General features: G+C 38.1%; 1 protein-coding gene and 1 long non-coding RNA gene across 3 annotated transcripts in view; one reads left to right on the top strand and one right to left on the bottom strand.

The window, feature by feature from the left end:
• Window positions 1–15,534, top strand: part of PLCH1 (phospholipase C eta 1) — a 161,877-nt gene that overhangs the window by 37,727 nt on the left and 108,616 nt on the right. Inside the window, exons 4-6 of the mRNA XM_056564997.1 lie at window positions 2,355–2,482; window positions 9,623–9,793; window positions 12,781–12,874. Of these exons, the coding sequence (XP_056420972.1) occupies window positions 2,355–2,482; window positions 9,623–9,793; window positions 12,781–12,874 (393 nt within the window). The remainder of the gene's footprint in view (window positions 1–2,354; window positions 2,483–9,622; window positions 9,794–12,780; window positions 12,875–15,534) is intronic.
• The window catches only part of LOC130361692 (uncharacterized), a 65,196-nt gene continuing 58,666 nt past the window's right edge, over window positions 9,005–15,534 (bottom strand). Inside the window, exons 3-5 of one of the 2 annotated variants that reach the window (XR_008891114.1) lie at window positions 10,536–10,683; window positions 10,270–10,364; window positions 9,005–9,218 (exon numbers count right to left, since the gene is read on the bottom strand). This is a non-coding gene — a long non-coding RNA (uncharacterized LOC130361692). The remainder of the gene's footprint in view (window positions 9,219–10,269; window positions 10,365–10,535; window positions 10,684–15,534) is intronic. The other variant, XR_008891115.1, reaches the window with a different exon arrangement.

Below are 15,534 nucleotides of genomic sequence, written 5' to 3'. Positions count from 1 at the left end.
TAGGCTTATAGTCGAGTCAATCATTTTTCCATTTTTTGGGGGGTGAAATTAGGGGCCTCGGCTTATACTCTAGTATATACGGCATATATATATATATATATATTTTATATATATATATATATTTTTTATATATATATATATATATATATATATATATATATATATATATCTAGCTTTTGACCCAAAATCTGTACATACCACTTCATCACTCTATCACAGTTCGGCCCCTTTACCAATCCATCTCCTGTCAACCAGGGTGATAGAGGAGGTAGGTGGCCAGTTACAGCAAAGAGCTAAAAGAGTTCCAAAAAATCCTCCAGTATCATATGTCTGTAATAGAATAACATTTTACTTTTATTATGATGTTTAAAACAGAAGAAAAATATTTGTGATAAAGTTAGTACAAAAACAAAAGAATTAAGGAATTATGACCAATATAAAACACCTAATATTGTCTGCTGATAATATCCTCAATACTACTTTTTAATCCCAGGATTTTTGAATCCAATATAGTGACTTCTGTGGGTTTATTCACACCCCCAGGGACAAGGTTTATTCAATAATACAACTGTTTTTATCCACCTCACAAGGGCACAAATGTGGATATTATGTACAGTGTTTGGTTGGTTAAATTTTAATAAATACTAATAATAGAACCACAGTTCTGTGGTGCACCACAGGTTGTTGCTCTACCGTGGCCGAAGCCACAACACTTCTAGTCTATTCTAGTAATCCTTATAGAGACCTTGAGACTGCTGCTAAAATCTACGCCTGTCAATCCCTACATGTTTCACCACTATAGCGTGGCTTTATCAAGGCTCCTATTACCCTCTATTATTAGTGTTTATTAACATTTAACCACGTGTATATAACCAAACACTGTACATAAGATCCACATTTATGCCCTTGTGAGGAGGATAAAAACAGTAGTCCTATTGAATAAATTGAGGATATGAAGTGTTTATATTGATTATAATTCCTTCATTAGTGGATGATATGATTGGTGGTATATATTAATTGTATTGTGTACAAAAGCAACTAGTTCTACTGAACTAGACCAGGAACAAAAATAAGAGACCAATTGAGACTGTAGTTTTCATCTTTTGGTTTGTATTCTCCTGATCACAATTATTTTTCTTATATTTTAAATATGAGAATAAAAGTTACATTTTGTTATAGACATATGATACTGAAGGATTTTTGGTACTCTTCTAGGGGGTTCTTTGTTGCAATTGTAGTAGCCTCCTCATGTGTCTTGGGATGAAAATGTGTGTTGTGTTGAGGAGGTGGCCAGTGCACAGAGTGACTATATCTCTAGGAGCACAGCTATGTCCACCCAGACCCTTCCTATCTCCTTATTCTCATTCTTCTAGGTCACATGTGGCTATAGGAAAAGATAAGAGGGGTCCAGGCCGGCATAAATAGGTGCCTGGACCCGTCTTAGAGATAGTCACCTCCTAAGTGCCCCAAATATCTAATTTTCATGTTGAATAAAAACCATGGCACAGCACATCAAGATACTAAAAGTATAATTCATTATACAATAATGTCCTTTATTTAGCAATACCAGTGGTTTAAAGGGGTATTCCAGGAAAAAAAATTTTTTAAATATATCAACTGGCTCCAGAAAGTTAAATGGGTATTCCAGAAAAAAACTTTTTTGCTTATATCAACTGGATGCAGAAAGTTAAACAAATTAGTAAATTACTTCTATTAAAAAAAAATCTTAATCCTTTCAATAATTATCAGCTGCTGAAGTTGAGTTGTTGTTTTCTGTCTGGCAACAGTGCTCTTTGCTGACATCTCTGCTTGTCTCTGGAACTGCACAGAGTAGAAGAAGTTTGCTATGGGGATTTGCTTCTAAACTGAGCGGTTCTCGAGACAGGTGTCATCAGAGAGCACTTAGACAGAAAATAACAACTCAACTTCAGCAGCTCATAAGTACTGAGAGGATTAAGATTTTTTTAATAGAAGTAATTTACAAATCTGTTTAACTATCTGGAGCCAGTTGATTTATATATATAATATAATTTTTTTTTGAGGTTAATGGGTAGCAAAATCAGTTGCACAAAATATGCAGCAAAATTATGCAGCAGATTCTGTACGTGTGAATGTACCCTCATAGAGATATTTATTGCAGAACATCAACATGTTGTCAGTCATCTTGTAAACTGTCTCTGGGGACGTTCAGATGTGGTGTTTTTCAACAAACATCATGAGAAAAAAGTAACAATAACGCTGTGAATTGACTCTCATGCAGAAAATGTAGTAAAATGTATAAGTTGGCTCAGTTCTGGAAGCTTGTTACTTGGCCATGTTTTTGTTTTTTTCACTTCCTTAATGGATTCATACATGGGTAAAACAGACATTTGAAGAAGCTGACAAGAATGGAGATGGCTTGCTAAACATAGAAGAAATTTACCAGCTCATGCATAAGCTTAATGTGAATTTACCTCGCAGGAAAGTCCGGCAGATGTTTCAGGTTAGTTTCTGCTTGCTTATATTGCATTCAAACGCAATACATTATGGACATTTTTGGATCAAATTGATAACTACTTATCTGTTTAGGTTAGTATTATATGTGTATTGTTAAGGTTGGGTTACCAACCAGGATCTTTTCAAACTAAAGATTTTCCAAACATATTTGTCTTATGGATGCCTCACAGTGGCCTTTGTGTCTCATTATAGATATATATATATATATATATGTGGTATACTTGTTTACAAATCCACTGTAGAAAATTGCTGCTTTACTATTCCATACAGCAAATAATTGTAAATCCTGGAATATCTGCCCACACACTTTTGTGAATCGGGCATTAATGAGATAAGGAATATTTTCCATATTTAAATGTAACGAAGTTTAGAACCACCTGCCTAATACTGTGTAGGTCCCATCCTGTGTCATAAGACAAGTCTGACACATTGCTTCATGGACACCTCAAAACCAGTGAATGTGTTATTTGGGATCTAGCACCAATGAGTTAGCAGCAGATGCTTTTTGTCCCAGTATATGGGGCCTAGATGAGTATGTGTCAGCCTTTGAGAGGTTAGCTATGGGGAATCTGCGGAGTCTGTGAATTTGAAGTCAACCCAGTAGGAAAAACCAGCTAGGGGTACCAGTGGTGTGCTCAAACTTACGGAAAGCTGCTGTAGGTTCAGCCTGGGGCGCAAGTAAATTCTTGTCCTAGTGAGCTGAAATTTAGCTACAGTGAGTGCCCTGCTGGCCTCTGGTGTGTTGTTGATGGTTAGGCTTGAGATATGGCCTAGAATATTAGGCCTGAAGTGTGGCTTATGCTGAGTCCATTATAAAGAAGTAGTAGTGATGAGTTGGGATCATTGAGAGCAGGGCCTAGAAACTAAAACTACCACTACGGGTAGTGGTACATCTAGGTGTGACCCCTGTAAATAGAATAGGGGATGGAAACCAAGCTGTCAAATGTTCTTATACTCCTGTTAACATTGTAGTTCAGAAACATTCAAGCAACAGCACAACAAAATGTGGATACAACCAGCTAGGTTTTTGTGCCTCATATGAGAGCTGGGACCTTTCAGATTGCTGTGCCACTTCATGTAAAGTAAATCTTAACTATATTGGCATCTGTCTGTATTACAGCTGACCTCTTCTGTGGATGGCATTGGCCCAGCTTCAGTACCAGTGTCCTTTACCAGATGTCTCTGTATGCCCATGTGTGTTAATGCACCTCCAAAATAGACAGTTACATACATTTATAGTAAGGTGTTAAGCTTGGTAGTAAGATGGCTGGATTATTTCATGTTTACTTGTTCAAGTTCTGGACATCAAGGACACACAGAACACACATAATATTTTTTCTGTAAGACTACAGAGAATGCATGATAGAAACGGAGAGTGACTGTAAGACAGAGGCAAACAGGGATACACAGAGAAGTTGCTGGAGCTTGTAGTGAGTATTATATCTGAACCCAATGCTAGATTCAGTGACTCACACTGCTCAGTACTGCTCTATAATGTTCTCCATGCTGCTGCTGTTTCTGACATTGTAATGTCCTCTCTTTCCGGTGTGTTTGCAATATATAGTAGCCTTCATAGACGTAAGGCTCAAGGAACATTAGAGACGTAACTTGACGTAAATTGAAAACTGGGGGAATATATATATATATATATATATATATATATATATATATATATATATACAGTGAGGAGAACTAGTATTCAATACACTGCTGATTTTGCAGGTGTTCCTACTTACAAAGCATGTAGAGGTACTGCAGTGTATGAAATATGTGTTCTCCCAACTGTGTGTGTATGTATATATATATATATATATATATATATATATATATATACATTGTGTCTGCTGGAGTGGCATAAGTATACGACTAATCTGGAGAAAAAAAGGCATTTTTCCTGATAAAGTTGGATCTACAATCCAAAAACAGGAACTGGATGTGGTAGTTTGGGAAGAGCAGCTCCACTCCATTGTTGGGAGTTGATTACTCTTGTCAGAAGCCCCTGAGAGGCCTCTGTAAGGAGAAGGTTTGGTCTCTCAGGGAAGGGCTTCCAGTGTGAGACACAGACTAGGCCAGGTCTGTGGGAGCTACAGGCCAGGCACTTGTGCTGTGGAGCAGTAAGCTTCAGACTAATAGTTAGGATTGTAGACCTGTGTTAATTAGCGCTCAGCCAAGCAGGTATTTGTTTTGTCCAATCTGCACAGTGTTGTCAATGTTTGTGGATAACGAATTAAGCTGCCTGAGGCCAGTTAAAATGAACATTGTTGTGTTTGGACTGCAGTTTGTAGTGTGCAAACCATCTCAAGTGTTGCACTGGAGATGGCGCTCCCTCGAAGTGAGTGATCCCCAAGTTGCCACTATATATATATATATATATATATATATATATATATATATCCAATAAGAACAGCACCTCCAAAAATAAATGGAAAAAAAAAACCTTGGTCCACTGGTTCCTCAGTGTATAGAAAAATATAGGCAGCACACCACAAGTAGGCTTCAAACAAAAATAGGATTTATTCCATGATGTGGAAGTCTATGTTTCTCCAGCCTCACACGCTGAGAAAGCCAGCGTGATGCTGGAGAAACATAGTCTCCCACATCATGAAATAAATCCTATTTTTATTTGAAGCCTACTTGTGGTGTGCTGCCTATATTTTTCTATATACATTTATTTTATGTATTAACCAGAAATAGCTCTGCCCTTCATGGACACAGCTTATCGTATTACCTGAGACTACAGGTAAATTTAAAAGAGAATTTATAAGGAGATTTTTTACTTGCCAAATTATAGACCATATTTAACTCCTACAGACTCCATTATTACAAGTGAATGTTAGAAAAAACATTTTAATCCCGGCCATAGCACTGGGTGAAATGTCTGGTAGTTGGACTTCCTTGGTCCTTCCCACCCAGTTTTGCCTGATTTCAGACTAAAAAAAAGTTGGTAGTAACAAGGGAGCCTGTAGGTATTCTATGTAGTTTGTGTTTGGGCAGACCCCCTTTTAAAATGGGACTGTCAGCAAAAATGCATGGGATTATTTTTATTTATCTGCAGAAATGCATGTTTTTTTTTTTTTTATCTACACAATAATTTCCTTAAGCCTTTTTGTAATTATGAAAATGAGGCTCCCCAAAAGCCTAGAGTCCAGTCTATTGCCACTTTATTTCCACCCGCTGGCCTGCTTGCAAGCACAAGTTACTTACCTGTGCTTTTGCCATGCTGGTGGACACCCCCTGGGCTCTTGAGCCTAATTTGCATAATAACAAAAAGGTTTATATATTAAGCCTGGGAAGGACAACTTTTATACGGGGTCCAATAGAAAAGTTAATTAGAAGCAAGTGTTATCTGTGTTCTCTTTCCTTCCTCCCTTACATTTATATAGTACGCAATAGTTCTAGATAGCATAATGTTGAACATCTGATGGGTCCATCAATGCTGGGAATCAGACGAGGATCATCTTTGACTGGGAACTCTATTTTCCCATCAGAGATTTATGTATTTTGCTACATCTTCATGCAGAACAAACATTTGGGCAATGCTATGTGGATCTGACAGGCACTCTTTACACTGACTGCCTAACCCCAAGGATTAAGTCAGACACCAAGGAAAAGTATCCACAGTGTAACATAACAAAACATGTCACTGATATAACAATCACAGTCACCATCGAAAAATTCTCCGAAAGAGATCCAAGTATTTGTAACCTACAGTTTAAAACTGTGAATGCAATGATATGTGGATCAAGTTTTGTCTCTACTGATTGTAGTGTGGATAAGATGGATTTTCTAGTTCAGGAAATACTTTTAGCAGATAAAAATGAAAACTATACTAGGCTCAGTTCTTAGAATTATTGGGTGAAATTTTAATTAAACTGAATTTTAACGTTGAGATAAAAGCCAACGAAAACTACTTGACAACAACACCAACATGTCTCATTAAAATCCAAAGAAACTTTAATATAATGACAAAGAGGACAATTATTCCACCTGAACTACATGTTAGGAAGGCTGTCTGCCGGCTGCCTGTCCAAAGAAGCATGTATTAGAAAACCTCTGTTGAATGCTGGGTAAATCCCGAGTAAATCCTCTTAGGCAGATGCTTGAAGCAGACACAGTGATGTCATGAGTACTACGAATGTGTGCCTAAAGACAGTCTAAATCATCCACAAGACATGTTTCATTGGCACACAAGTTTGTTGCTTGTACCTTCATTTATGGCTTTGTAGGTATATAATAAACCAAATAGTTATGGGTAACTCTGCCTTTAAAATTGAATTTCAACAAAATCTAATTTCTGTTCATGCATTTCAAGTACTCTGTTCTGTGGCAAGACAACTCCTTTGAGACAGGACGTTTCTCTTATTTCAGCCTTCAGAGATAGTTATACTTTGCCTTTTTAGAGTTTGTCTAAGGGGGACCATACACCTTGAACAACTTTCTCTCCGATCTCCCCATACACATGAACATTCATCGTGGCTGAACATTTATGTGTTCTCAATAGAGAGAGGATAAATAAGCAGCAGAAATCCAACATGCTCAAACCTTTGAGGGAGCCAGGAGGCCCCCATACATTTTAAAGGGGTACTCCCATGGAATTTTTTTTTTTTTTAAATCAACTGGTGCAAGAAATTAAACAGATTTGTAAATTACTTTGATTAAACAAATCTTAATCCTTCCAGTACTTTTTAGGGGCTATATACTACAGAAGAAATGCTTTTCTTTTTGGATTTCTCTGATGTCATGACCACAGTGCTCTCTGGTGAACTCTGCTGTCCATTTTTGGAACTGTCTAGAACAGGAGAAAATCCCCATAGCAAACATATGCTGCTCTGGACAGTTCCTAAAATGGTCATCAGAGAGCACTGTGGTCATGACATCAGAGAAATCCAAAAAGAAAAGCATTTCCTCTGTAGTTTACAGCCCATAAAATGTATTGGAAGGATTAAGATTTTTTTTAATAGAAGTAATTTACAACTGTTTTACTTTCTGGCACCAGTTGATTTAAAAAAAAAATAATTCCACGAGAGCACCCCTTTAAACAGGCAGTCCTGCTGAAGTCAGAGAGACAAGTCTGTAGAGGTTGCAGGCCATGATATCACATTTAGTCTAGCACAAGCAACATGTGGCCTGGTGTTTTCGTATTGAAAAACAGCTCCCAGGGCTTTTCAGAGAAATGGCACTACTGCTGGATTTATGATCAAATGAAATTAATGCTATGCGTTTAGTGTACCTGGCATGAAGACTAGATGGGTCCAGCTTCCATACATCATACCACCCCACACCATAGTCCTGGAGGGACATCAGTGTGATGTTCTGTTGTAAAGGCCTCTTCATTGCAATATCCATGTGGTCTCCAAAACAAGCTCAGGCTGTCAGTGTGTCTGAGACAAAAGCAGGACGAATTGCTGCTTCATCCAAGCCTCCATTGCTATGTTGCCCTTCACCATGATACCTTTTGAGATCAGTGGCGTAAGGGAATGAAACCCGAGGCTGGATGTCTGGCTCGTAGCCCAATGCTGTGCAAGAGCCTTCTAATGGTGTGTGTAGATACTGTTTAACACTCTAGGCTTGGTATGTGAGGTGAAATGAAAAGGAAGTTTATCAAGCATAAACACAGTATTTCATCTTCTTAAAAATGGCAATTCACACCATGGTACAAACAGGGAAAGGACATCTGGATGCATCTCAAGGGGATTTCCACTCTTTATCACAGATTGTTATATGACGTTCAGTTTCCCTAACATATGAGAGTAGATCACTACCCACCATTCTTCTAATCATTGAATCAGCGTCAATGAACAGGAGGCATCACACAATCAAACTGTACAGAATTTATCCAATTTCCTGGTTTATGTGTCTGCACAGATCTGCTTTCGTACTAGCTTAAACCATTCTATCTCCTCCTATGTGCCACACATTGCAGCTAGGTGCTTGAAAATTGGATCATTTGAAGATCTTAGGAACACCTGCTACTTTCTTGATTTGCATAACCTTACAGCTTGTCCTTCTTGGTGTTGCAGTTTCCATGTTGGGGAGTGTATTAGCTTACCATCCTCATAGGCTATTCATTATAGTATAATGGAAGGACTCGGTAGACGCAGCTGAGATAGTAATGCCAAAGAAAACAAAGGAGCTCTGCACTCACTGCTAAATGCTGGTTATATGGCTTCAATCTCGGGCTGATACTCCGGCACGGCTCTCAGGGCAGCGTGGGGCACTCTTAGCTCTAAGAGCCGTGCCGGAGTATCAGCCCGAGATGGAAGCCGTATAACCAGCATTTAGCGGTGAGTGCATAGCTCCTTTGTTTTCTTTGGCATTCATATTGGTGACTACTGTTCACTTTGTTCTAGCACCGTCGCTGCTGGAGATTGCTTGGCTACCTGTCCAGGTGCTGTATTGTCCTTCTGAGGGTCTACATTTGTGAGGTATCGGTGCCACTTATTTTACTATGGTTGTCACAGCTGGGATAGTAATAAAGGGAAAATATTGTCAGAAAATGACCTGGTGTTTAAATCAAATTTTTATATGAAATGTATTTCTTATACACATTTTTGTGATTTATTAAAGAAGGGGTGGCAAAGTAAATCGGTGTCACTGTTTGTGTGCCTCAGCCAGTAGAAAGCTCCTCCAGACCTAAGATAATACCTGCACATTCATTGTGGCTGACATCCCAGGAGACATCCTAATGCCACAGGGATTCTCGACTCTGTGTCTTGTAGCACCTTCAATAAAACAGAATCACACACCTGTACAAAGTCAGAACATACAGAACTATTCAATAAGCAGTCTTTTGGATGCAACAATTCAATATGACAGGCAGCTGTTTACAAAAAGGAGTAATAATTATTATGATTGGTCTTCTATGACCTACAGTACATACCACAAAACTATGTGTGAATAATCTTGTTCTGTATATCACCCCAACTCGGGAACACACTTTTGTATTATACATGTGGTAGGGATTTATCTCACATTAGATTCACTTTAATGAGCTGTTATCAGTCCCACAATTAGCCGGTCACTTGCTGGTATAGATGGTAAAGATGGATTAAACTAAGAAAGGATTATGATAATACATTGATGAACATGAACTTCATGTTTATGATCTAAAACATTTCTTTTACAGGAAGCAGACACGGATGAGAATCAGGGCACATTAACCTTTGAGGAGTTCTCGGTGTTCTACAAGATGATGTCATTACGGAGAGATCTCTACCTGCTGCTCTTAAGTTACAGTGATAAAAAAGATCACTTAACAGTGGATGAACTTGCCCAATTTCTAAAAGCGGAACAAAAGGTATAAAAATGATTTTGTTGGCTTTTTGTTACGCACTTTAAATGTATTACAACTGATATGTATTGGGTAAGGATCGGTCATGGTGGGAAATCATCTGTATCTGAAAGAGATGCACCGTCTGCACCAGTGAGGGGAGAGTCATTGCACTGTCAGGTCCACGGGGTCATTCTTGCTAAAGCGCACTATAACGTACAATATCTGTCAGCATGCGAACTTGGTCATTGAGTGGTTTCTTGTTTCCTTTTGGATATCGAGTAGTTGTACAGTATATGCTCGTAAAGCTGACCAATTAGATCAAATTCTGAGTGGTATAACCGGTGATTTAAAGTGTATTTATGGACTTGGATCATATAAGGGGGATTTCTTTGTGCTCAGCTGAGTGTACATGTTTGTGGGAGAGTCAGGAGAAATATTTCCACTGAACCAGTGTTTAGTCAAAAGCTTTGAACAACGTATAGCCATGTTTACAAAGTTACCTGGGCATCTTTGAGGAATAGTCTTGGAAATGATCTGGCCACATAGTGGGGTCTCATGTTTTTTGCCACTAGTGGAGCGAAAGCTTAGCATGTGCCTGATATAAACAAAAGATAAGTATCAGAAGAGGAAATGAATGCTGTGCAGTGTGGCAAATTAACATCTAATGCAATATATACATTATGAATCGCAGGATCAGAGTAATACATGGGACAGTACATTAAAGAGCACTTGAAAGACAATCAAACAACTTTAAAAATGATCTCACCACCACAGTAAGCCATAGACAAATATTGTTTATTTCACTTCCATATTTCTCTTTTATAAGCTAGAGTTGAAATTCGAGACATTTCCCTCAGTTCAGATCTGTTTCAGTCAATGTACCATCTGTCTATGAACTGATATCCAGCAATGTCCTGAAAAAATAAATCAGGTCGTAGTAGAGATTTTGTCACAGATCCTCAACTACAGTATGTCGTTTTGTTTTATCCTTTAGATATTGTTGCCAACCAGTGTATTGCATTGTTTAACATAGATAGATGTGAAATAGATATGACATAGAAAGAGACATGAGAGAAAGCAATTGAAAGACAGATATAAGGGAAAGAGAGATTACATGTTAAGTGAATGAATGACCGCACCAGAGTTACGTAAACGGCATAGCTTATGGTGCTACACTGTGCTACACAACTTCCAGTAAAGTCAATGGGGCTTAAGCAAATTACATATAACAGTTAACTAGTTATCACCTATCCCCTGGCTGAAGTGAGGACTCCTAGATTGATGGGGGTCTAACCACTGGGTGAGGACTTAAGACCCTTTTACACATGCTGAAAACTGAACAATAAAGACCGTTTATTAACAACTGATTAAGCTATCACATGTCTCAATGAATTGCAGGTTGGGTCTGAACAATAGCTGGATCATTCATGCAGACTTTTCAGTTCATTATTGTAGTCTGCACATCCCCCATTTACACAGAGAAATGTCTGGCCAATAACTGATTTACATTTCTGCACAAAAAATCTGATCAGTCAATGAACAAAGTTTTTTTGGTCGTCTCCTGATTCTTGCCCCTTTACATGAAACCAGTTATCTGGAGTAAGTGTTCCTATAATTCAACCTATAATAGGTCTTTGTACAAGGGCCTTTACTGGTAGAATATCTCTTTGAAAGCTTTGCTAGTGTAATCATTTCCAAGTGCTTACCATCAAGATTTATATATATATATATATATATATATATATATATATATATATATATATATATATGTATATATATATATAAGTACAAGGAAATGGATAATATAGCAATTGCTATCTTGAGCAGAAGTGCTCTAATAATAACGAATAATAATCTTAACACTTATTCTAAAAATTCTACATCCAAATTGTGACATAAACCATGCATGTTTACTTTGCATTATAGTAGACATAATCAAATTGTCCTAATGGACTATTCCATATGCAGAACCATTTTTAAAGGGGTTTTTCATGATTTTTTTTATTGACCAGTCTTTGCAATTATGTATTAGGTGGTAGATCACTGTACAAGGATAAAGAATAAGAAGTTTGCCAATATGGCTATGTTCACTATTTTTGTGGTACCAGTGCACCAACCGTGTACCCCTATCATATCGATTTAATCGCTACATTTATTCTTGTATACTGCTTTTTTTGCAGGAAACAAAAAGTGTGGCCCCTGTGTCACTCATTTTTTATAATCTTTTACAATTAATATAACACAACTTTAGAAAAAAATCCAACAGTTTACAAAGAAAAACGTTACAGAATTTACCAATACGAGGAAAGTTAGCAAAAAAGATTTGTTTTTGAAAAGTAAATAAAAATACAGTTAAGGAAAAAAAAAACAACAAGTGCTTTAATGCAATTATTTATACCATTCCAAGAGTTGTTATATTTTAGGGTAGGTTTACATTGTAATTTTGGCTTATGTTTAATGTACATACCAGCAAAAGCTGTATAGAAAAAGTGTAGTGTTTTTTTGCAGTAAACTAATGTATACTGGCCAGACAGAGGCCATAAAGACACTAGTTTGACCTCTTATAAATTAACCCCTATGGAAACATTTAACATGTTCATCAGAAGCGTACACACTAAATGTAGGGGCAATATGGCAGTATGAACGCTTCCTTACCTTTCAATGTGTGTGTGTTGCAGTTACAATAATTAAGATTATTATGTTAAATCCTCTAGTATTATTTTTAGTTATACAGTATGCGTCATTGGCCGTTGATGTATAGACAAATCTATCTTAACCGCCATGTTATCTGTAGCTTTATGTTCTTAGTAGAAAGACATAAGATATTTTGGAGTGCTCCTAAAATTCAATATTTATAACTTGTGTGCTGACAGTTTATTTACGGTTCACTGCATCTCAAGTCTTATCAAAGGGATTTCAGCCATAGCCGTGGCTCCAGACTTTCCACTGGAATAACACCCAGTGTACTAGAAAAGAACAACTCACAGCAGCGCTGTCATTTCTCTACACAGATGAATAATGTGACGACAGAATACTGCCTTGACATTATACAGAAGTTTGAAGTTTCAGAAGAAAACAAGGAACAGAATGTACTGGGAATAGAAGGTAGGATTTATATCTTGTTACCCTCTTATGTGTACTACAAACAGTTGTGCAGTATGATAAGAGTAAAAATGATAAAAAACTGCTTAAAGGGAAACTGGCATAAGGTTAGAAAAATCTAAGCCGCTCATATGGGCTAAAAGGGCAGGGGACACCAATTAACAAAGTACCTTTATTGTCCCTCTGTACCACACCATTATTGTGTAACATCATTTTTTAGTAATATGCTAATGGAGTAGTCCAGTTTAGGACTGACCTCTGGGACTCCCGTGATCTTCTGTCTGTCTCCCTCCATTAATGAAGCCTGATTCGCTTCTCCTCAGTCTCATATTCATACCCCCTGAGTCTGATTTTCACTCCCTCAGCCTCATTATGAGGATAGGGGATAAGATGTCTGATGTCTCCCCAGTGTTCTGAACTTTACACCATTTTCAGGCGGCCATGGTTGTGATGCCACGCCCCCTCCATTCATGTCTATGGGAGAGGGGCGCAACGGCTGTGGTCCCATTGGCCGTACCCCCTGCGATCAGACAACTTATCCCCAATCCTTTGTATAGGGGATACAATGTCCAGGGGCGGAGTACATCTTTAGGGTCGATTCACACGTAGATTTGATACACAGGATTTGAAGCTGTGTTCAGTCATTTAGTTTACATAGAAGTCTGCAGCATCAAATCTGTGCAGGATACTGTACGTGTAAATAGACCCTTAAAGGGGTACTTCACCGAAAACATCTTATCCCTGGAGATCACGAGGGTCCCCAGTCCTTTGGATAGGGGATAAGATGTTTTTCGGCGGAGTACCCCTTTTAATGTCCTCTTTTACAAGCAGCAGTTTTCACTTTGTTGAACTAATATATGAGCAGCCATGTATCTGTATGGCCACAAAGTATAATAAGTTAAGGGATAGTGAATAAATAATTGTACGGTGCAGGACATTAGCAAACAAATCTTTCACACACTGGCATGTATGTTTTATCAGCCCTCTTGCTATCATACCTGGAACGGTGCAATGGGTAAAGAACTCCACTCCTTCAGTCTGGTTGTAAACATGTAAAAGAAAAGGTTTTACAGAAGGTTATGTGTGTATTATTGCATGATCTCTTGCGGCACTACATGTGTTATGTTCCGTAGAGCAGTGATATTGCTGTTGCCCATTGTAATTAAAGGCTTGGTCTTGTCTTTTATCCCATGATTAAGAGGTTATGCTAAGGGATAAGTAGCTGGGGGGGGGGGGGGGTGAATTCTGGGAACCCCAACTGACCATGAAAATAGACATCAGTTCTTTTCCCAATTTAATGGAGAAGCAGTTTATTTGACCATCACTCCATTTATTTTCTATAGGGCTTGCCAGAGTGCTGCTTTAAGAACCATCCCCCCCCCCCCCCCCCCCTAGGAACATCACATATATACAAGCCCTTTAATGTAACAGTTAGCATTTTGGAAAGTCTAGAGGAGCAGAATGTTAAACAGCCTTCCAAAACTCTAAATTGTGCCTATATTGTAGTTACGATTTGTAAGTGAAGCCAGACAGGCAAGGCATCTTGGGTACACTAGCTTTCGTGCAAAGGCTTCGTTTCAGCTACTGAATGTTCTGGAACTTTTTATTAACTAATGAATTGGAAATTATTGTCTTATTTTCTTTGAATGCTACAGTAGTTGCAGAAGCCCTAAGGTTGTAAAAACAAGGTCACAGATGGTACGTTAATTTTGAAACGAACTTTATTTAACATTCTCGGCTGTATCCATTAGCACAAAAAGAAAAAATAGGTCAAATTTCAGACATTCAATGCTGCTTTGCAGTACTGTATGAACTGACAATAAAGACTTAACTTCTGCCTGAAATTTTACATGTAGTCATTTATATGGATAGAGGTTTGCTAAAGGCGGACTAGTTGTAGTATAGTATTGAAATGTTACAGATTTTGTTGACACTGTGACACGCAGATTTGTTGCCAACAACTAAAATTCTGTACTGCGAGCCTCATTTAGATGGATGGGACAGTAACAGAAATTTCTGTAACAAATCTGCTATGTGTAAACTAAACATAAGATGTCCACATTTAACTGTAACCTTTAAAGGGATATTCACTTCTCATCATTTAACATTGTTGTAAAAAAAGGGAGAGATGTGTAAAAACTATCCCATTACCTTACATAAAAGATTTTTGGCATATCACATTTACATAATGTACACCCATAAAAAACATACAACAAAACAACAAAAAAAAACTATCTAGCCCTAGTCCCCCACAGCTCCCGCTCAGTTGCTTTCTGCCGCCAATCTTCTGCCTTCTTCCTGCGATCAGGTGAATACCGGATAAGATTTTTTTCACTGGACAACCCCTTTTATTGACAAAACACTTATTGGGCTCATAGGGGACGCTGCCCTCTGCTACCCTATTGAACAACTTTTAGCTAGACTGTATTATAACACCCATCATTTTCTTTGGTACCATGTATGCAGAGTGTCTTGTATTTGCTGTAATGTTGTGCATATAATGTGCTGGTGTGTGCCATGCACTTGTCTAAGTACCTTATATACCAAGTTGTAATGACCTGAGGGACTGTAGTACACAGCGGTGCTGCCATGTCCTGCCAAGGTTGCTTGCAGGGGAAAGTGCTAGTGTCAGATTAGGTACAGGGAAAGCCTGATGCTAAAGT

This window comes from Hyla sarda, chromosome 3 (assembly GCF_029499605.1).
Source record: "Hyla sarda isolate aHylSar1 chromosome 3, aHylSar1.hap1, whole genome shotgun sequence".
In the NCBI taxonomy this organism is placed as follows: Eukaryota; Metazoa; Chordata; class Amphibia; order Anura; family Hylidae; genus Hyla; species Hyla sarda.
The sequence above is the reverse complement of the archived record's forward strand: the minus strand, read 5'-3'. Positions and strand labels throughout refer to the sequence as shown.